Source organism: Pezoporus occidentalis, unplaced genomic scaffold, assembly GCF_034315485.1.
Source record: "Pezoporus occidentalis ecotype Australia unplaced genomic scaffold, CSIRO_AGI_Poc_V1 ctg50, whole genome shotgun sequence".
In the NCBI taxonomy this organism is placed as follows: domain Eukaryota; kingdom Metazoa; phylum Chordata; class Aves; order Psittaciformes; family Psittacidae; genus Pezoporus; species Pezoporus occidentalis.
Genome location: NW_026915836.1, coordinates 2,971,653 through 2,994,037, shown reverse-complemented (window position 1 = coordinate 2,994,037; position 22,385 = coordinate 2,971,653). Strand labels below are relative to the sequence as shown.

Genomic DNA, 22,385 nt, shown 5'->3' with positions numbered 1-22,385 from the left:
TCCTTCTTTGGTTCAATTGCATAGTTACCTCAAGCTGCTCCCCTTCTGGGTAAATATTTCAGCCTATTTTCAGCTACAGGACGCACTAGTAGGCATTGAGCTTTGGCTTCTGCTCTGAGCATTTAACAGTGGTATCTCTGCTTCTGTTCCCTGCAGAAAATACATGTATATTCCTTTATACAGGAAGCCAGCATGACAGATTGCTGAGGTAGGGACACAATAGGTGTCCTCCTCTCAGTCCTTTGGGGTTCCTTTGGAAAGGTGGGAAGAGAAAGATGGCAGTAGAATAACACCCTGTGGGCCCTTAAATGCAGCACTCCCTGTGTGCAGAGAGTAAAATGTCTCCGACTGCAGCTGGGCTTTGTCAAGGGAAGGACAAAGGACAAACCGGACAAAAATGGAGAGTGATGGTGCTGTCTTTGCCAGCATTTAATTAAGGGCTGAAACTATATGGATTGGGAGAAGGTAGAGTGGAACAGCATTTCCAAGGAGGGAAGCTTCAGGCAAAACAGCTTTTTAGTATTCTTTTTATAGGTGCTTTGTAAAGATCCTGATAAGGAAAGCTGATTGCATGAATTAAGAAGGTGATTTTTGTAATAGCAGATATTAGAAGCACTTATCTATATTGTTAAAATCATAAAATATATATATATTTTAATAATCTTACCATATTCAAGCACTTATTCCAAAACTGGAAAACACAGTAATAATTTGGATACTTACGGCTACTTTTGAGACTCATGTGTCCTCTGAAAGGTCCCATCATGGAGTATGTAGGCACAATGGCTATCTGGAATCTTTGGTAAGGAAGTAAAATGTATTAGTTACATATTATGGAAGCATTAAAAACTATGATTATCTTTCTGCAGATCCAATGGGGATTACAGAAAAGTCATCTCCTGGCCAGAATGCTGCACTACAACTGATACAGGTATGAAAAGGCTGGTACTTTTGAGTTTACTTTCCCAGCCACATTACTTCTGTTTGTTGTAATTCCTACCAATTAATGGGACTTTTGACCAGATACTCTGAGAAAAAAATCCCCGTTACAACAGCATCTATGGGGCAGTTTTCTGCCGGCCACAAAAATGAGCCATGGCATTGTGCAAATGTCACGTATTTTGCAATCTGAAAGATCATCTCTGCTACACATAAATCTTCAAGGGAAAAGAAGGAGGAGCTCAAATGCTACTGTGCTGCTTGTGCCCAAAGGAAACAGTGGGGAATAAAGCACAATATTAAAGTTTTCCTAAAGATACTCTACGAAATAAGATCGACTAACATCAAAAAGCCATACCTAGAAAAGCCAGTCCCAACACAGTGAAGTAAGCAAACAAGCCCCCTCTCATTTTAAATTAAGGGCAAGTTTCAAGAACACAAATTCCAAATACATGTAATTCCACCCATTTTATGAAGATGTGTCCCAGTGCTGACAGCTGAATTCATCTCAGATGGGTTGAAAGGTAAATTTTTCTGTATGCCTTAATAGCTGCGGGAGCCAGTTCTCCTGATTTCATGATTTCAAAAGCCACTCAGGTTCACAGGAGTCAAACAGAGATAGATTCAGGGAAATCCAGGTTTCAGTCCCTACCTGTCCAGTGGTGTGATTTTCAACAGAGTCATGATCCTAACTCCCATTATAATCAAGGAGAAGCTGGTATGCTAATTTGCAAGTTTGATCCTGTAAAACTAAACATCAGTCCTCATTTTTAACTGGCTTCTAATTAGTGAAATGATTTGTCTGTATGCAAAAGTTCCAGCAATAATTTGAACTATAGTTTAAATAATCTTTTTCCAATTGAAAAACTTATTTTGGTTCACCTTAAACCTGCTCCTGGTTAACGTGAAGCAAGCCAGTCATCAGTGCAATGTAAATACATACATAATCTTCTCCAGCAGATAAACCTTATCACTATAAACCCACACCAAATTGCTTCTTTAGCAGATAAGCCAACGGGCATACAGGAGCCTAAAGCTCAGCAGCTTTATACCCCAAAGAGTTGTCTACCAGCAAAAGTTCTTAATTGTGAACTGAAATGCCTGATTAGATTTGTGACTTACAAAGGAAACATCTCCTTAGAGATGATCCTGAATGTCAAAGGGCAAGCCAAGCGCCATCAGAACTAGAAAAATCAATGCAATTCTTTCCTTGGTTTCAAAGCAACAATGTGATTTGGGGTAAGCACCAGGAGTATCTGACTCTCAAACAATGAAATGTTTACTTGTGTTTTCACACACAGATTTCCAGATAATTTTTGGCTTCAAAGGCATTGCTGCAGTTTTGCAAACCTTGTGCTACATAGCTGTGTTATACAGCTATAACCTAAGGGCAGAGACTTCAGAGACCGACTACGGGGTTTGGATCTTGCTTTGGCGACAGCTGACAGCCTGTTTTTCAGAGAGCACACTTTCAGTCAGGTCTCACCACAGGTAGTTTAGGTTTTGGTGAAATCATCTGTTCACAGTGTTCTTAAAGGTTAAAAGGACCCAGGTAACAGAGTATTATAACTGTGTTCTGAGAAAACAAAAGCACAAGCAATACTTTTTTGGCTCAGGCTCTGCCACCTTAGACCTCAGGCTTAAAGCAAACACACTATGAAATAAATGGGAGCTTTTCCTCTGTGCCCATATTTCTAATTGGCATGGGTCCCTAAGTTAATAAAATCACCAAAAGGTCAGCTTCTTTTTTTGTCTTTCGGAAACATACTTCTATAGTAACAGCAGGATATGGACAAAGGAAGTCACTGCTCTTAAATCCAAGGCAGCAGATCAAAATATTTAATTATTATGTTTTTATTTATTTAGATATATTCCTTATGCATTTTTACTCTTGTTTTGAAAACCAGTGGAACTTAGTCACAGCTTCATATATACTGGCTAAAAACTTCAAAGCAAACTAACTTAGCTACATCTCACTGTATAGTGCTAATAATAATTTTGATTCTTTAATTTCTTTCAAAGTAAAATTTATCTGTAACTAAATCCTTACTTTTGGCTTTTTCTTTTTCTGTCAGACATCTCTGAAAGGCATCACAGGTAGGACACTATACTGAAATGAGCTCTTAATCATATGCAACTTTAGAACAGAGAGTAATTCCTTATCTTGTGTCCAATCCTACCATTTTAGCTCAACAACTACACCACTATGATTTGAAGTGGAAAATCATGAGTGGGAAACTGCTATAGGTGAAGGCAGATAAATATGGAACAAGCACGTATCAAAAACTGCACTTGTTTGACCCAAATACATTTAATTTAGTATGTGCATGCTATGTGTAACATGTGACACAGGCACTAAAGAGCTGTTATGATTGAAAACAGTCACAATAATGGCAGGTATTTAAGTAACTAGTGCTTTATATCTGCATTTATAGCAGTTCACTTACGTGCTAACGCTGCTGTTCAGACCCTGGTGGTGACTTACTGAAGTCTCAATCAACCAGGCTCTGCACAGACAGTCCCTTTTGCTCATTAGGGTACCCAGTGAGCTTCCAATGTTCACTTTCATCTAAATATCTAATACATGAAATTTTCTTTCTCATGAGAAGACACATTGCATAGTTTTCAGAGCTGCAGCCATTTTTGACTTATGGAGCCCTAAAAGGTTCTAGAAACAGTGCATTTCCCCATGGAAAGCCATTCAAAAAGAGAATTATTTTGGCAGAAGGCATTTTGAAAACCAGTGAGATGACAGTAGAAAACCTACTGTGTTCAAGTTATGATGATTCATTGTGGTCCAGTACCACACAGAGAGCCAGAGCATATTCAAGGTGATGCCACAAGCAATATGCTCCAGTTTATTACAAGATCAGGCCTTGAATGATGAGCACCCTTTTCTAGAGCTGTCTGATAGTGAAACAAGGGAACTACCTGATGGAGTTTCTGAAACCAAAGGGTACAATCTCTTAAAGGCAGTAATTCAGCAATGCTCCTTACCACAAGCTTAAATCATGTGTGCTTTGTAAAGCCATACTTTAGTACTATTGCTAAAATAATTCAGCAGCTATGCAGATGGTATTATTTTTGCCTTTTCTTAGAAAGAAAACAAGAAGTATATAACCTTTGCAGGACTGGTGTTAATTTTTGTGAAGCTTTTCATTGGAGCCATAGCAAACTGAGAGACAGCAGAGCTTCTGCCTCATCTCTGCTTACACTCGGGTACAGCAAGAGAGGCTGATGTGTTTTGGGATCATTTCAGAAAAGAGGAGTTTCCTAAAGCTGTCATAATTTATGCCCACCTTTGTTGAACCTCTATAAGACACAGTAGGGAATCTGTACTGCATAATCAATAGTTACCTATCCAACTATAAGTTAAGCTCTGATCTTTGCAGCCATTTAGCAAAAGAATGAGTCTCAGATCTAGTAGAGACTTATTTCTATTTAATGATGTCCTTTGTTGTCATCAAGTCTCTTCAGTTTCTTGTATTTTCCACATTTCTATAACAGCCAAATCTGTCTCGCTGTAGCAGCTATTTTATTTGTGCCAGACTGCTTTAATTTCACTTATATGGTTATAAGAAAACAATTTGATTACTAAGTGTTACATTCTGCTATTTCACATCACTGCAGTTCTTCTAACAGGAGACCCAAGCTGTAAATTACATGGAAGAAAAATCAGATTTTTCTTACAGCAGACAGATACTAAAATGTTAAGTTCTTTTACCTTAAACACAGCACACCTAAAAAAGGTGACAGTAAAAGTGCCGAATGGAAGTTAACAGAAAAAGAGAGATGCTTTTTACATTTTACCTAATGATAATACACAGCTACAACATGACATTGCTAACCGCATTCACAGAAGACAGACCCTTTCTGGATATTTTGCATTACGTACATACAGCTGAGCGATTGCTGCAGTGAGAGGATCACTCTCCAAAAACAAGGGTTTGATTCTGTAGCTTGGCACTTGCCTCCAGCAAGCTGCTGAGTATCAGCTCCCACACCTGCAGGGCTTTCTGTGCTGCAAGATTTGGCTCTCAGTACAAAAGTCAGTGACAAGTGCAGCTATTAAGAAGGTTTCAACAGCAGTCTAGTCTCCTGTTACTCACTATGATAGAATATTCTGCTTCACGTATTCATACTTAAGGACTTATCGCTGCATACTATAGTGAGTTAAAAATTAGACAATATGTTAGGCCATTCCCATTTATGGGAACATGGAAAGTTTAGCATCGTTCTGAAACAGAAACAGATCTGATCATCTTCTCAAGGGTTTTCTACTGAGTTTGGGTTGAAAGGAGTGGACCTTCATTCACAGCAACACAGAACTACAATCTCTGAGATATGTATATGGCATTTAACATTCAGAACTGATTATTAAATATACATTATTTGTCAGCATCCCCAAATCCCCATGAATTTCCTAGCGGCCTGAAATCACTCTGGGTCTGTATTTGAATACCTGTAGCATAGAAGCCTGTGTCCCTCATCAAGCATCAGATATGGAAGCAGCATTCTCAAACTTAATCCAGAACATTCAAACAAACCCAACTTGGCAATTGTTTGTGCAGCATTTTTGGTCCGTTTGTCAAAGTAGGAATAGTTCTCAAAGAAAGAACAGGATTTCACTGAACTTCAGAAATAAAACCTGCAAGGAATCCTTTCAGCTCACTTGATGGGCTGTGGGAGACTCAGGACTCCAAAGCAGTACCACATATGGCCTCCTCTTTTTGGGCACCGAATCCACTCCAACACCCAACATTTCCAGGCTTTGTGGAAGTACCAGGGTCATCCTCTCTCTCTTGTGGACCCAAAAGCTACACATCATGTTTGGCTTTCCAGTTGAGCAGCTGGAAACCTTTGAGAACTGAGCTTATGCCAAGGACCCTGATTCTTGAAGCCCTGGGGTACCCTCCTCCGACTCACTCTGGTATGAATAGCTAACAAATGTGAAAGCCTAGGGATTTGGGAATCTGGAGACAAAGCCTTCAGATTCAATGCATTTAAAAGAAGTCATTTCAAGGCACAAGCAGAGGGGTTCTAATAAGTCATCATTTATTTTCCTTTGCATGGAATAGGGGTTCTGCCACTTGACTGCCTCTGCTAAAGCCTACCGTGCTTGTACTGGGTGAACACTGATATTTGGACTTTGTGGTATTTAATTATTTGCTATCTAAACTGCATGATGAACTATTAAGAGCTGAAGGCAAATGAAGCAACTGTTGCAGTTGTAAAAGCAATGCCTTAGAGACCTCCTATGAAGGTATGTGTGAACCCGTACCCAGGCCATCCTCCCACTGATCAGCAGGATCCAATTTTAGCAGTGTGCTTGTCAGCTGCAAGGCCCCTCAATGGAGCAAAGACTCTCCTTTTCAAATGCCTTTGCTGTCACTGGGTGGTATCCACTCACAGCTACAGAGAAAACATGGAGAAGCAAGGAGAGACAGATGAAAGGAAGAAAGATCAAGGCAGTCCTTCATTGAATCCCTTTGATGTGAAAGGGAGATGTTACAGTTTGGGGATCTACAGGCAGACAAATATGAACTGAAAACAAATAATAAGAAAACCATGAAAGCATGTGGGAAAATGATAACTCTGCTCTCTATTCTCTCTTTTCGTTAACAGAACATGGTTTAACTAACAATATATTTTTGGAGGTTATCTTTCTTTTCATAAGAGCTCAGACTTTTCACTCACTTCTGAAAGTCATTTCTGGGTAGCTGCATACAGATCAATTATTTGTTCTCATTCAGGACAGAGTCATGGTTTCCTGGTAATACTTTCAAGATTCTTAAATAAATAGATGGAGCACTATAATTGTATCCACCCTTACATCCCAATTAAACAGCTGTGGATTGCTCCTGTACCCATTAGCCTATACTCTTGCCCTGCAGGACAAAGAATCACTCTTACTGGGCTTTGCACATCTTTTGCACATTGCTCATCTGCAACTTGTCATCCTTTACACAGTTTCCAAGTAGAGAACTTCTTAACAGCAAGGAGTCTATTCATTAATATATAAAACCTAGTTGATGAAGAGCTAATTATTTGATTGCCTGAGAATGTAACTGAGCCACCTCTCAAGTACCCAGCCATGCTGTGGTAGCTCCCAGATGTCAGTGGGCAGCACAGTCCTTATCTGAATAAAGGCAGGAGCCATTTCTTTGAGTTTCTAAAATAAGCACATGCTGTAAGTGAAGCACTTTAGACTGCATTTATCAACAAGAAATATGGCCCCATCCCGAGCAGGTAAAAGCAAGATATAAATAAATTTATACTGTCCCTGCTGATGGATATGAACCTGTTTGCTGGCAAATTGCTTCAGTTATTTTAGACTCCTCTGAAATTTCAAGTCCTAAAATAACTTCTGTCCCCCTGCCTCTTCTAAAACTCTTTTTCTCTTGTTCTCAGCAGGGAGAAGGCTGACTTTAGCAAGATGGACGCAATACAGTCTTTCCCTTCTCCCCATGTCCTAGAGTCACCTTGGATACCTCAGAAGTATCCTTTTCTCTTCTGCCTGGGAGGATTGTGGCAGCATCTGGCCAAGGATGTACAGCCTACTCCACCAGCAAGCTCTGCTCTCCCCCAGAGCAAGAAAATGCTTTCTCTCTATTGCCTGTGAAAGGGTTGAGCATTGTGGCAGTGGAAATTTCCTAGAGCTTCAAATGGCCATGAAGGGTTCTGCTGCCCTGACTGTGCAGCAGTGTTCTATCTACCAGGCTGGAAATGACTTCAGGAATATCTTTATAGCTAGTGCATAACTTAGAGCATCAAAGACCATGATGCGTACCTTTTACCCTTCCAATCTGTCTTGTCCAGTTAAACCAGAGATTTAAAGTTTCTCAGGACTATAGTTGTCTTTCACTCTGTGCAGAACTGTGCCTCACAAAATGAGTCTTGATCTGTCACATTTAAACACAAAGACAGCACAGCCTCCAAGTCATGAGAAATAATCTAAGTACAAATAAGCACTGAAACATGAGATCTTTGAGAACTCTGAGGTTTGTGTCCACCACACTGGTTAGCTAAAGATTGAAGACTATCTTTCCCCACAGGGCTGAGAAAGGAAAAACTGAGGAGAGTGTGAGGGTTAAGTGTTCTGTTCTTGTCCTATTCTTCAACTTTCCCAGGCATCTACTTATAGCCAGTATTGGAGATCTATTTGGCTAGATAACTTCTAGTCAGATGCAAGGCAGCACTGGTAGAGTGTTTTTCATTTTAAAGCCTTCTTTACTTACAAATTGTAAATGATATTATATATATATTGTAAGTTATAAACCCTATTCAGTCTCAGTTTCTCCTCACAGTGTAACGTGGCTGATAACTCCTCTCTTGTTTTAAGCATGATACAGCCACAAGCTGCATCAGGGCCACTGACCTACACCCAGAAGAAACCCAAACTTTACCAGTCTTGCATGTTTTAATTTGTGTTTAGTCTCCCCTTGCCTATAAGGGCTAAACTGCAAGTAATGCTTAGTGAGGGAAAAGAAAAGAAAGAAAAAAGGACAGAGCAAGTGCACTCTTAAACAACAGACCTTCATACAATATATTCTGTTCATTTTATCCTATCATTTAGATACCAAGGAATGGCAGGACATGTGTGAACTATATTCATTTAAAAACAACAATGTATCTTAAAGAAGAAATTAAATCAAGAGGATAAGAAAAGAGCTCAGGAAAAAAATTAACCCAAAAAGCTGGTAATTACTGTTTCTTCTCCCTTGATTTTTTGGATATTTTTTCCTCTACTCAACTGTATGACTTTTTCTACATGACATGATACTGGTACGGTAATGCCTGATGAAGCAAGAAATTTTGAAGGCAACTTCTGTTCCATACAATGAGGAATTACTGAATTTTCCCCTTTTTTGTCAGGTATAATGCATTGGTATCAGTACAGTTGTGGGAACTACAGTATTACATGAATTAACTACATGAATAACTCTTGTCATTTATTTTGATAGGACTTTGACAAGAAAATAATTTAATTCCATTAAATTGTCACGCTATTTAATTATTATTGTGTTATTTCTGTTTCCCAGTTTTCAACTCACGGGACTGTAAATCTTCACTGATGTGCCTTGCGGTGGGTCAGAGGTGACCATCTTGAACATAAGATCCTCCCAAGGAACTACAGTTCACAATTGAAGCCTGCTGGCTCACAGCAGTTAGCTACAAGTTTCAACAGTTCACAAAGGTAATACAGCCTCTTCCTGCAGCAGCTGCAGCAGACAGAAATAACAGACTCATGGCTGAAAGGGAGAAAAAAAGAACTGGGGAACTCTTCCTTTACTTTATGTCACTTCAGGGGCATGCTGCGCACTTGGTGGGGCTGCCAGGAAGCTTACTACAGCACCTTTGCCACTGGTGAGGAATAATCAGTGTTTGGTGTCACAAAGCAGAGTCGAGATCAGCCACAACTGTGGCCAGGGCAGTGAAATGGGAGGGTGAAGCTCTGGATGCCAGCAAGCTGGAAATTTCTCCAGAGTAGGCAAAAAGCTCCCAGTGGCCACAAGCCAATAAACCAGCTCTGTTCCATGTAGTCATACAGCCTCTAGCATAAGGATAGCAAGAACAGCGACACATCTGTTCCTAAATTCCAAAAAACCCCACAGGAGGATGTATAAAGCTCAATTCAGAGGCTAACTACAGGGCCAGGATAAATCGTTGACGATATGAACACTGTCAGTTCAAGAAGCTGAGGACTCTGTAACTTTTTTGTGACATAGTCAATAAAATGATTGCTCTTTTGTACCAGAACTGCAGCCCATCTAGTTCAGCATCCTGCCACTGGGATCCTGCCTTTCAAGTACCTGAAAAAACCCTGCAGCAAGTGTATGTATAAAAGCCAATCTGTTCTTGTCCTCCTCCTACATTTTCTAACACCCAGAAGCTACCCTCTGAATAAAGGAAGAAATTTATTACTCTTCCCAATAAATCTATTAGAATTCATTACAGACTAGTTGATACATCAGTTTGTGTCACCTTTAAACACAACTGAAAAGATGAGAAACAAGATCTTGGCATTTATCAGTCCTTTGTAGTCTTAGCAGTCACTTCACCAGGTGCCTTGAAAGCATTTCAATGCCTCTAAATCACTAAGTAATATTAACTCAACGTTTATAAGTTTTCCAAGTCCTCCTTCTGTTAACTGTACACGGTGACACTTCTACTGATGAGGCCAAATTAGCAACTTCCAAGTTTTAAATAATTAAAGACAGCCACTGCTATCTAAATCTGCTGAGATAATATTAAACCCATGATTTACTGCCAAATTCTCTGAAGTTATACTGTCACAAAGTTATCATGGTATTGAAGGACAGGGCAAAATATACCATCAGATATTAATGATAAACACAGCCAAGATTTAGACCAACATCTTTTGGGGAAAAATATAAATTGTAAAGTGCGTGTCATATGTTTGTATGGTGTTGGATATTGCAGGATGAAAATAATGATATTCTAATTCTTCTTTCCTGAGTGACAGGGATAAAAGCTTTAAGTAAGAATTCACTTCACATGCATCACGAGCCCAACAAGCTGTAAATAAAACAGCTAAGACTTTGCCATTATCTTAAGGGCTGCCAGGCACCAGCCAGATCTTTCAGTCTGTATTTACCTACCTGCACCTCTATATTCTGTGGTGTTTCTTAGAAAAGATCATAGGTCTCCACATGTTTGGGAAACCTACAGCTCTTCATACACAAATGAGCATGTTTCTATAACCTCAGCTATGTAACTGTTTCACTTATTTAGATGAGAACTTTTTCATTCTGTTGCAATTTCTTGCTGTTTTTTGCATGCCGGTCAAAAAATCCCCAGGAATCATTGTTTTGTAATCTATTAAAAAAAGAAAGATAGGAAAGAAAAAAAACAAACCCAAACATAAAATCTGTTTTCCTCTTTTATCCTTTACAAAATTGGCCCAGTAAAATACTTAACAAATATATAACGACTGTAACAGACAAGTACATTTTACTTTCAAGTTTCAATCACTGCTGCAAGTTTGCTTCCAGCCCCAGTCCCCACTGAAGTCCATAATGGTGTTGACATTGACTTCAACAAGGTCACAATTCAATTCTCTGGAGGCCCATGGGTGTTTTCAAGCAGGAAGCATGAAGAAATGCGGGCAGGTATGTGTGTGTTTGTGAGACCAACAGAGAGGCCACACCTCTGTGTTCAAGAAACTATGTACTCCACTGGTTTCTTCAAATACCATGAGGGCTTGGCTGGAAAAGACTGTTGGCAGCGAAAGCCTTCATAAAATGAAGCCTCCAAAGTGTGTAGCAAAACTGGCCTCTTGCAATTAAACTTTCCATTTTATGAAAGAAAGCCATTTTCTGCTAGCAGTTCAGCAAAAAAGTTGTACATAATAATCTCTCAGACAGGACTATCTTCAGATACATGAACATTTGCAATAGACTATGTGGCTGCAGCAAAATGCTGGCTGTCTTTATTATGGAGACCCAGCTCTTCTTCTCAGTAAATTAGTGACCTTTGGTGAAGTGGGATAGCCACTTGAGGGGGGGGGGGGGGGGGGTGTTGCTTTTTCTTACCTTCTCAAATGATGCCAGACACAGGTTAGCTCAGAACACAAGCAGAGCATTGAGTAGGGCAAAACAACATTGAAACTACAGCTTTACAGCCACACGATTCTGACTTTCTGGTTTTCATTGTGCAAGCAAGAGCTTTCCTGTTAGAAGGGGAAATCAGTTGAGAGAGAGAGCATACAGCATAGTAGGGGAGCCCTGCTGTTCCTTGCAGCAAGAACGTCAGAACTGGAAGGAGGAGGTATTAAATGTAATTCCCTGCTGCTCGCTCTCTTAAGGCACAGACAGTTCTCTACTGGAGGCCTGCTGGCTGCAATCAAAGGTGGCCCTAGGAGACCTTCTCCACCATAAAGCCATAAGCAGCAACAGCAGACTATAAAGTTCTTAATTCGATTTAAGCACAATCCTGGAAGTCTTAAGCAAAGGAGAATCCTCAGATCTGGTACTTCTGAGTGAGGCTCTGATTGCCCAGAATCATGGAATGGGTTGGGTTGGAAAGGCCCTTAAAGCTCATCCAGTTCCAACCTCCGGCCTCAGGCAGGGACACCTTTCCCTGGGCCGGGTTGCTCAAAACCCCATCCAGCCTGGCCTTGAACACTGCCAGGGATGGGGCAGCCCCAGCTTCCATCCCTGGCAGTGTCTCCAGGGATTTCACAGAATCCCAGGATGGCTGAGGTGGAAAGGGACCTCTGAGGGCAGCTGGTCCAGCCCCTGCTCAAGGGCTGGTGCCCAGGGCCATGACCACCTGGCACTGAGATTCCCTGGGCAACCCATGCTAGCGCTCTGTCACTTTCAAAGGAAAAAGGGCGTCCCGACACTCAGGAAGACGCTCCCGTGCCGCAGCTTGTGCCCGCGGCAGCGGGTCCCATCCTGGGCTCCACCAAGAGCACCCTGAGCTGCCCGCTGCCCTCCCCACAGCCCCGGGCCAGCCGCCCGTCCCCTCCCGGCCTCCCGCGCACCCACCCCGCCGGAACCCGCGTTACCTCAGCGGCGGAGGGCGGCGGGAGGCTCGGGACCCGCACAGCAGCGGCCGCTGGCCCGCGGGGTTCCGCCTGGCAACCGCGGCTCCCCGGGGAGGAGCCCCGCTGCCGAGCCGGGCCGGGCCGGGCCGGGCCGTTCCCCCTGCCCCGCGGCCATGTCCATCCGCCCCCCGGCCCTCTCCTCCCCTCAGGACGCGTCTGGAAGGCGCTCGCCCCTCGGCAGCAGCGGCGCCGATGGGGCATTTTGGGGTCTCTTCAAGTGGCTCCTGTTTATGGCTCTCCCACCTTAGAGCCCAGCCTGGGTCTCGGCAGCAAAGCCTAGTGAAGCATGCATGGGATGCAGCCAGGGAGCCAGCCCACCACCCCCAGCGCCTTCAGTAGCCAAGGGTGAGTGATAAAACGTGTTAGCTCATCACATTAAATGCTCAGAATCACATTAAATGCCTAGATAATGTTAAACGTGAAGCTAATATTAAGCATGAAGCTGGGGCTGCAAGCGCCACACGCGCCAGGCTGCAGGCAGGCGCCTCCACCAAGGGCCTGAGGGAGAGGAAGCACTGAAGGGATCAGGACAATGCTGTCTGACCTGTTCAAATGTGTTACAGAAAATAAGATCTTGGAAGCAGTAATGCGTCCCACACATTTAATGTTTAGAGTGGTAAAGAGCTGGCAGAGAAACATAGAATCATAGAATGGTTTGGGTTGGAAAGGTCCTGAAGATCATCTAGTTCCAACCCCCTGCCGTGGGCCGGGACACCTCACACTAACGTGTTTCTGTGCGGTCAATAACACACTATTGAGATGATCAATTGAAGCATACATACCAGTCATAAAACTTGTGTTTTAGCAATATCCACTTTTTAGCGTTATCTTAGAAACAAGCATTGTTGTAGGAGCTCATTAGCTTTTTGAGGACCTGAAGGGTTTGTTCTCGCTTTCCTTGGTAGATTCAGTTCACATTAAACTCAAAAGAACCAGCGGACAGCTTAGGGCACACACATTCCACCACCCATTAAGTGACCAAAGGATAAGTTAGGCTTTATGTGAGCACTGCCCTGATACTCTCTGTAGTTCTGTGAAGATATGTTTATCCAGACTTCCATGTCTTCTGCCTTTCAGATTATGCAGCTCCAAGAGGAGCTGTTAAGAGGGGAACACCAGCTGCAATATCAGGCAGAAAGGTGAAGCAACTGCACAACTGAGCAGGAATGCTTTAGTTCAATGCTAGTTATTGTATACTCTTGTTCATTGTGTCTTAGCCATGCCAAAGGAACAACTTCGGTTTAGCTGGTGAGTTTCACCTGCTGTAGAGCAAGAGATGAGGAAAGGCATTCTGAGTAAAACACACTGATCATTGGTGCTCCTTGTGTGTAGTTAAAACAGATGTAAACATCAATGCCATGCACTAGAAAATAATGTAAGTTGCAGAACACAAGTTGTAGCATTGTCTTGCAGTGAGTTTTAAGTATAGAGAGCGACATGGTTGTTCCAGAGTCATCCTGGTGACATCTCAAGTCCACCTTGAACCTATGTGGGCATATAGGGCAAGAATATACCTAGAATCAAGCAACACTTAGAGAGGAGGGAGATTAAACTTCGAGCTTTAGAAAATTGTGTTTAACATTTCCAACCACTTCAAAATAAAATGTCCCCAGGTGGCAAGTGGAAGACAAACTTTCTTCCCTTAAAACTCTTTAAGCTTAAAGCAGGCAACTAAACATTTTAATCTTCTAGCTTCATGTCTTCTCGCAGATCACTACGGGTGACAAATGTTCTGAAGGGCAATCTGTGCTTTAAATTTCCTTTTAAAAAACCTAGGCAGTTCATTTGCATACAGATAACTGACTAGTCCTTTAATTTTCTCATAGTTCTGTTGATGATAGACAAGAGTTATAGCTCGTACTCCCTCAGTTATGTTGGTGTAGCAAGAATAACAAGTAACTTAAAAAAAAAGGTGTTTTTGTTACTGAAGTCAGCACACCCATGTCTGAGTTCACACAGGGAACAGCTGTACCAAGTAAGAAGATACGTTTATACACAGTCACTATTTGGGGATGAACTGTGCTTCAGAGAAAGTTGCGTAGATCATAAGCCTGCAAGCAAGAAAAGTTGCTCTTAATGTGCTGATTCTTTTTAGAACCAAGGCAAGGCTTTTATCATCCTTTTAACAACCACTTTTCTCCTATCAGTCATTATTTTCGTTGAAGAGAAGGAACAACTAAACAAACACCTTATTCAGAAGATGTAGAGCTGTTTTGAAGAGCTTCCTTTACAAATGCTCCTCTTGGAACCCAGTCTCTCATGTAAAGTGGATCTCTTGTCTGAACCATCCTTCTCTGTGAACAGGTAAGTTCTGATGCTTTTATTGCCTTTTAATGTAGTGGGCAGGTTTCTAGCTTGTATTTAATCAACACATTTTATGCTGGCACTCTTGAAAGAAAAAAAAGGTTTGTTGAAAGCAAACTGATAAATCCAGAATGATGAAGAATAAGCAAGAGATAAAAGAGGTCAAGCAGAAAATAGCTGGTTTTTCTTGTAACAACAGAAAACATTGTCTGCTGTTCTTTCTCCCCTTGCTTTCCTTACCCTTATCAGTTTCTTTTCATACTGGCCGTGATAGAGTTTTGCTTAGTCTTGTTTAACTCAATAGCAAAATGTTTTTTAAGACCTTATTCTGCAGGAATAAGGCAACATCAATCTTAATGCATATGCAGCTTCTGATTTGATATGTATTTGAGCAGTATTAGTCTCATACCTGAAGAGAGAAATAGACCTTTTTCAAAGTGATTTGATCCAAGTTGTTTGCAGTGTTTGGGTTTGCAAATGTTGTCCAAGATTAAGCAACTTTTTCATTTCAACTCTCAAGTGGGAATAAAGAGCTTTGAACTTTAAACTTGATTATTGTGTCGTTTCAGTTATGTTGTTATTTTCACTTTTGCTTATACAACTTGGTCAGAAGACAACATGTGAAGAAGCAACAATAAATATCTGTTTCTGTAGCCTTTACTTCAGTGACTAATAGCGCTGAGTTTATGGGGCTGCTACTTCTACAGGGACCACAGTGATGAGAAGTTATTTGGCTCTTAAAGATTTAGTTTGTTAGTAAAATACAGGGAAGATGTATAAAAATTCAGTGTTGTTGGACTTTTCAAGAGGCACAGCAACTAAACAAACAGCTGAATGATCTAGCAGCAGCAGGAGACCTGCTAATGCAAATACTTAGTGGAGTGACTCATGAAAAACAAGCTGAAAGAAAAACATTAACCAGCTTGCCCTTTCTTCCTCTCCTAACCCTTCTCCCTCCTTTCTCCTTCTCTTCTCCCTTACCTCTTTTCCTCCCTTTCTCCCTTCCTTCCCCTACTTCCCTTTCCACCCCTCCTTTATCCAGATCAACAGCAGGGAATTTTTCTCTACTTGCATATGGTACATCCAGAAGAATTGGTACAGGAGGCAAAAGTGAGATGCCATTCCATTTTAAAACCCAAACCAATCTATGACATTCTCCCTCTTGCTGGATCACTGAAAGGAAAGAGGTCTAAAGAGCTTCTCTAGCTGTCTTACTGTATTTTTAGTCACCATCTTGGTGTATAGGGCTCATCCAACCATGGCAGACGATGCTGGAGCGAAAACAAAGAAAGACTTCAATGTAGTTGTGCTGCAAAACCTCCTTAGAAGCTTTAGAGCCTATTTTTCACAAGTATAAATATCAGAAATAAGTGAATACTCCCAGCCTTCAGCCATCTGCGTGTATGTGTGGGATTTTTGTACAGATACATATTACCCTTTGGCCCTCTGCTTTCTCTCTCTGGGTGTCTTTCCATGGATATTGTTATTGGATAGTGTACCATCATGTGTTTGGAGTTATCTCTGCAGTTTTATGTGGCTTTGTTATTCTAAATTTTCTTTCCAGAAAGCTTCAGTCTCATGAGTTTAACCAACATATCTCTTTCACTGTAACGTGGTTGCATTAGCAAAGGATCCCATTTGAATCAATGTGAGATTCAAAGTATTAGGTGAAGGCTACCATAATATAGGAATTGAAAAGTATTATTATGTGTGGTTCCCACATACAGCTATCACTTAGGGAGGAAAACTGTCTCTTAAAGGGCTCTCTAAAGCACAAGTTTTACTTCTTTAGAGAACATACCACCTGCCAATGCTTATACTACCCTGCAAACATGAATGGAGATGGTGCACCTTGTGAGTTCCAGTACACCATAAAGACCGAGGAATTAAGATGCTGCTGAGATTATTTCCATCATCTTCTTTTTCATATGCAATGTAAAAATCTGCATTCTCACTCATAACCAAGCTAAACTGATGTGTACTTCTAAATGTACTTGCATATGCTCATTTATCTCCAGAGTACATCTTAATGGCACAGTTATGAGTTACTCTTATTGTTGCTGAAATTTTGCAAGTAAAATCTATCCTTTCTCATCTAATATATAAATAGCCTAATTTGATTCTTGGAAACCTTTAATTTCTGGCTGTAATAAACTGGTAGAGGAACATGTTTCTAAAATACATGTTTCCAGCCACTGGAAGGAAGTGTATCTTACTAATATCTTTATCATTAATTTGCAGTAATGATCCAGAAACTCAAACCAGCAGGAAGGATAAAAATATAGAGGCAAGCCTTAAATAGCTTGTTGACAGAGAAGCGTTAGAAATAAATTTAACCTCAAGCCCAGCTACAATGACCACTTGCCACTCAGTTTTTATACTGTTTTATCGTGCATCTTGTAGAGCATTGCTCCTTGATCCTTTTTGAGAAACTGCATGACTGAATGCAACCCCTAGGGGAAGGCAAGCTTTGTGAGCTGGTGCAAGAAGTCTGTTCTGTAGCCATGTTTGAGGGTATACCACCAGTGCCTTTACTCTTGACACAGACTTTGTCAGCAGGGCTGGTTGATTCTGCAAGTCCTGACATCATGAAGCTAATTAGCCATTACAGTTACACAGCGCCTCAGCCTGGATGAACCCATTCACCAGTCATATGGAGCACTGATTTAGTCTCTGCAGTGGTGCTCCAGACACATTTCAGTTTGATAAATGGGATTATCCTTAGGCCCTTTGTCAAGTTGGGTTTGAAGTGGAGGATTTGACACCACCTTTAACACCTGAGACCCTGCTGAGTGTCACTTTTCTTTCTGTGTTCATTGCAGAAGACACATCTGCATGGCTAAAGGAAGAGTTAATATAGATTCAGTCTTTTTTAGAGAAAGGCAAGATGAAATGAGGGTTTGCAGATTGATCTTTGCCTTTCCAAAGTTAAACCCATGACCCAGGGAATCCAAGCCCTTCACAGAGGTAGAGTGACTAGCGTAGATAGTGATGGACATCTGTGGGTTTTGATTCATAGTATTGAGAGCAATTCAAATTATTACTGTCACTGTCAGTAATGAAATTATTTCACTAACATGTTTAAAAAATAATAGGCAGAACCTGTTTTATAATATTTCCAACAAATCTCAACCCAGATGCGGGTGGATGATTCCTCTTGAGGTATAGTACAGGGATGTCTGTTGTAGTATTTGTGTTACAAGGGCACATTGCCTGGCATTGCCGATGTCATGTGTTACCTTGGCTGTAAAATTACGTTGCCTAAATCACTATGAAAGCCCTGTTCACTGTGTTGTGCAAGAGACCTGGTGATTGCTTCCCAGCAGTGATGAGAATGAGTTATGAGCCTCTCTGCCTCTTCCTAAAATAACGGAATGAATTTCATGTGGGCAAACACTTGACTCATTCTTCTTGGAACTGATAGCTTACCACAGAGGACTTGGAGGCTGCTCAGTGAACCAGCCCATGGTTCACAGGAAGAAGAAGCCTCCAGAGGAGCTCAGACACTCAAAGAACAACATTCTTGGCCAAAAATAACCCTGTACACTGAAAAAAAAAGAAGTTGGTTTACTTGTAAATCTGTTGCAGCAACATGTACCTCCAGACATATCCAAGAGATGAATCCATCCATCTTTGTCTCTTCACTCGTCTGATTCCAAGCAAAGCTTCTTCCCAACCAAACTACATATGATATACATGGTTTATGATTATGGGCCACATGAGCTATGTCAGCTGCTGGTGGTGAAGACCCTGGTGCAGGATGTGAAGGTAAGAATGGCTGCTCTAGGGCAACTGCAGTGATGTAGTGATATCTGCTGAGGGACTGAGAAAAGCAGGAGAGCTGTGACAATGGCAGTGTGAGAGAGGGACAGTACCACAGGTGATGCTGCACAAGGAGGATGGGTAGGTGTCATTCTTGTCATGTCCCATATGAATGTGTACAGGATGTAGTGCAGCTTGTTGTGTTCTGGTTTTCAGCACTGGTTTGTATGTATGTGTGTGAGCATTGGTGTGGGGTGAGGTGCAGTGGTAGAAGTATACATCTCTCCTACCTGTTCACACACATTGGTGAACTGGAGATCACCTTTTCTCCCATATCCTCTACAGATACTCTGTGATTCTCCCTCAGTTCTGTAGCTGACTGTGGGGAATGCCATGGCCAAGTGTACACCACGGTTTTGAATCTGTGTGTTTTGTCTTGACTGGCAGATCTTCTGCAGACTCTTTGGCACAGACTTTCTTTGAGTAGAAAATGGCTCACTGACAGCGGAAGGAATATGTCCTTCTTGGAGATATGAATTCTTCCTTGGATGAGAGAGCTGCTATGTACTGCCAGCTAAAATTCTGATTGTTAGGTTTCCAGATTAAAAAACTGTTTTACTCTACATATGTGAGGCAATATCTGCTGTGAGATGCTGCTGTGGCATGAATCTTTATGGACTCTTGCATAAATAGGAAACTGAAAACAAACCTACCCACACACCTTTTTCTTTCCTTTATGTTTCCTTCCCTACTGCCTGTGCAGCCACTCTTCCCCAGCAGCGATAAAACATTCTTTGCTTGCTCCACAATAGGAGGATAAAGAGAGGGATCAGCATGCCACAAGCGAGGGAAAGTGTCTGGAACTGCTTGGTGGCAGTGGGAAGTAAAGGAGAAGTATTGATCACTCCCCAAAGTCATTCCCTTGCTTCTGGAAATACGTAATTCCAGTACTGATACATCAGAAAAAATACTCTTTCTCATCCCCTAGAAAATTTCAGGAATGCCTGCTCCAAGTAGTACACTTAGGATCCTTGTTTGTATGCTGACAAATCAGCCCTCCTTTCAGAGATGACATGGGTCTCCAAGGAAAGAATAACATTTCTGTCCCAGAGTATTAGTGGCCTGAGGCTGATCTCCGTAAAACGCCTACAACTGAGGCTTCTCTGCGCTGGGAAATGACATTCATGTTGGAACAGGAATGCAGGAATTAATGTGGTGATAAACACAGTGCTAAACACAACCGTCTGTATTTGGAGTTGGGCTCTCATTTGGGCTTACCTACACAGGAAGCTATCAAGGGATCTTGAAGTGGATAAAATTATTAGTCAGAGGATTTGAGCAAGACATGGAATACTCCAACCTGAAAGGCACATCTTAATGAAATTCCCTGCTGTAAACAGAGTGGGAAACAAGTAATTTAAAGAAGCTGTTGTCATTCTCTTAATTGATCATGGTAGCTTCACACTGAAGTTGAGTTTGTATTTGATAACAGAGAGAAGCAAAATGAAAAACCCTCTGAGAATCTTCTATAAAAATATGATCCTCATGTTAGTCTGTTAAAAGAAATACTCTTCACATGGATCTGTTTACCTGAAGACATTTGTATCAAAAACCTTGGAAACATCTAACACCATCTGCCCATTCCTGCAGAGGGGCAGGAGGGGCAGGTCCAACCTGACATGAAAATACCATTGCTAAATGTCTTTCAGGAGCACACTGCCTCCTTTCTAACCAGCATCTGGTTACACTAGGACCTGTACATCACCAGGAGTTCTTCCTGTTACAGTATGTTATCTCTGAACACAAATGGGTTTCCTTCTTTGAGAGCTGGGATATGTAAGTGCCTGTAGTAGGTTTGAACAAATCATAAAGATGCTGGAAATATTAGAGAGTAATTGCTTAATCATGCAGTTATTTTACTAATTTTTCTTTGTTATTAAGGCAGTAAAAGTAATTGAAATGTTAATCTAGGGTATTTGCTACGGCATAATGTGTGCTCTATGTTAAATTCATGTGCTGGTGCTGTAGGTTAAAGATGATTAGAAAAATATGAAATTCTTGGATCTCAGCAGGTTTGACTTAAGGGACTGAGTCGTGTTACTTGTACTTGTCACCTGCTCACAGGGTGTAAAGAGACAATCCAAAGGTTGGAAAGCCTTATAGGACTTGGATATTGTTGCATGCTAACAGCAATAGATGTGCAGAAGCAGGCATTGCTCCAGAAGTGAGCTGATAGGGGAACTGTTTTAGCAGGCAGCATAGTGCAGTTTTAATAAAGCTAGTGAGCTTGGGGAGTACTACACATGGTACTTTCTGATTCAGATCATAGGTGCTTTTTGTTGAGCTTGGATAGAGTTACATGAAATATTTAAAATGAAGGGATATACATAGTACAGGGTGGAAGATCCTGGTGTTATTTAAATTCTGTTTTCATGCAACATAGGAAGTGAGGTAGTGTTTTGGATGTTATCCTGAGAAGAGGAGCCAAGCAATTCTGGTTTTAAATCCTGATACTGACATTTACTCAGAGTCAGGAAGAACAAGGCAACCCGTGAGCACAGCTACCCCACTTGTGCTAGACAGTGGCTAACTCACCCCTAGAAACAATGCTTATCTTACGAAGATAAACCAGGTAGTGCATGACAAAGCAAAGCGAAGAAACTGTGTACTTTTAAACAGGGCTCTGTTTGATAACTGACTGGGTAGCTGGCTCCTGCTCCCTCTGCCTTGCAATGGTCTTGCAGTTTGCTTTAATGACAGTAGGATGACCTCCAGGGTCTGTATAATTTTCTTCTACATTTGAAGACTGCAATGACTGGTCTAAATGACTTTTTGTGTTATCACCAACCCCAGATCTAGATAACATTAAAAGAAGATCTATGATAAGTCAGAAGACAAAAGAAGATCCTTAGACCTCATGATCCCTTAGCATTTTAGATATTTTATCCTGTATCTCAGTTCCAGCACTGTGTCAGAGGCACATTTCTCTACTGTCACAGCTCTTCATACACTGTTTAAAAAGAAAGGCAATTGTTCTGTCAGCTGAATACTTCAGCACATGGATTTGATCAAAGTGAAATCCCTACAAATAAATGGCATAGGAATAGCTTAATTGTACAATTGCACACAGTTTAGGAGAATAAAACGTGTGCCCACTTACTGTATTTGGGCAGGAGAGAACCATTGTTTTGTAAGAATAATTTCCAAGCTATAGGAAAATGCATTTAAAATTGCTGGCATATTTCTTCATCTGAAAATTCAGAGGAATTCAGAGATGCATGAGAAATTTGTGGCTTACACCTGTCTCTGGGCAAAGTAGAACAGTAGATGGAGTAAGTCAGGGTGAAACGGTGACAAAGGTAATCGTATTGTGGTAGATCTGTGAGAGTCTGCTAAGAGAGATGACTTCTGCTTAGTCTGTTCTTGTGCTCTGTTCCATGAACATGCTTGTGCCTGTTCCCAAGGATAGGACTGAGCTGGCTGGACCTTTCGTCTGGGCAGATGTGGAAGTTTTCGGGAGCTGAACCCTTTCCCCCCTCCATATGGGAATAGGCTATACCATATGCCACTCTTTCACATTGCTGACCTGATACATTCGCCGTAGGAGTGGCAGGACATTATGCCACCATATTCTTGCTGATGGGCACAGCACTATGTATGACACTTCTCTCTTCCCTGGTGCTGAGGTACAGATGCATTCCAGTGGGAATTCCTCACTGTTGCTGCAGAAACTTCTAGGGCTGCAGTCGTACTTAAAGTTCCAGGGTTACCCCTGGAACAGAATTTGGTCTGTGTGAAGTAAAGGGTA

The 22,385-nt window shown here is 41.4% G+C and overlaps 2 protein-coding genes across 3 annotated transcripts in view; one reads left to right on the top strand and one right to left on the bottom strand.

The window, feature by feature from the left end:
* Window positions 1-12,594, bottom strand: part of LOC134173239 (spermatogenesis-associated protein 7 homolog) — a 51,603-nt gene extending 39,009 nt beyond the window's left edge. The window contains exons 1-2 of the mRNA XM_062637036.1: window positions 12,473-12,594; window positions 724-797 (exon numbers count right to left, since the gene is read on the bottom strand). Coding sequence (XP_062493020.1) covers window positions 724-766 — 43 coding nt within the window. The 5' untranslated portion in view covers window positions 767-797; window positions 12,473-12,594. The remainder of the gene's footprint in view (window positions 1-723; window positions 798-12,472) is intronic.
* Window positions 12,595-14,480: 1,886 nt separating this feature from the next.
* The window catches only part of KCNK2 (potassium two pore domain channel subfamily K member 2), a 128,493-nt gene continuing 120,588 nt past the window's right edge, over window positions 14,481-22,385 (top strand). Inside the window, exon 1 of one of the 2 annotated variants that reach the window (XM_062637029.1) lies at window positions 14,481-14,815. The gene's annotated coding sequence lies outside the window, so the exon portion shown is untranslated. The remainder of the gene's footprint in view (window positions 14,816-22,385) is intronic. The other variant, XM_062637033.1, reaches the window with a different exon arrangement.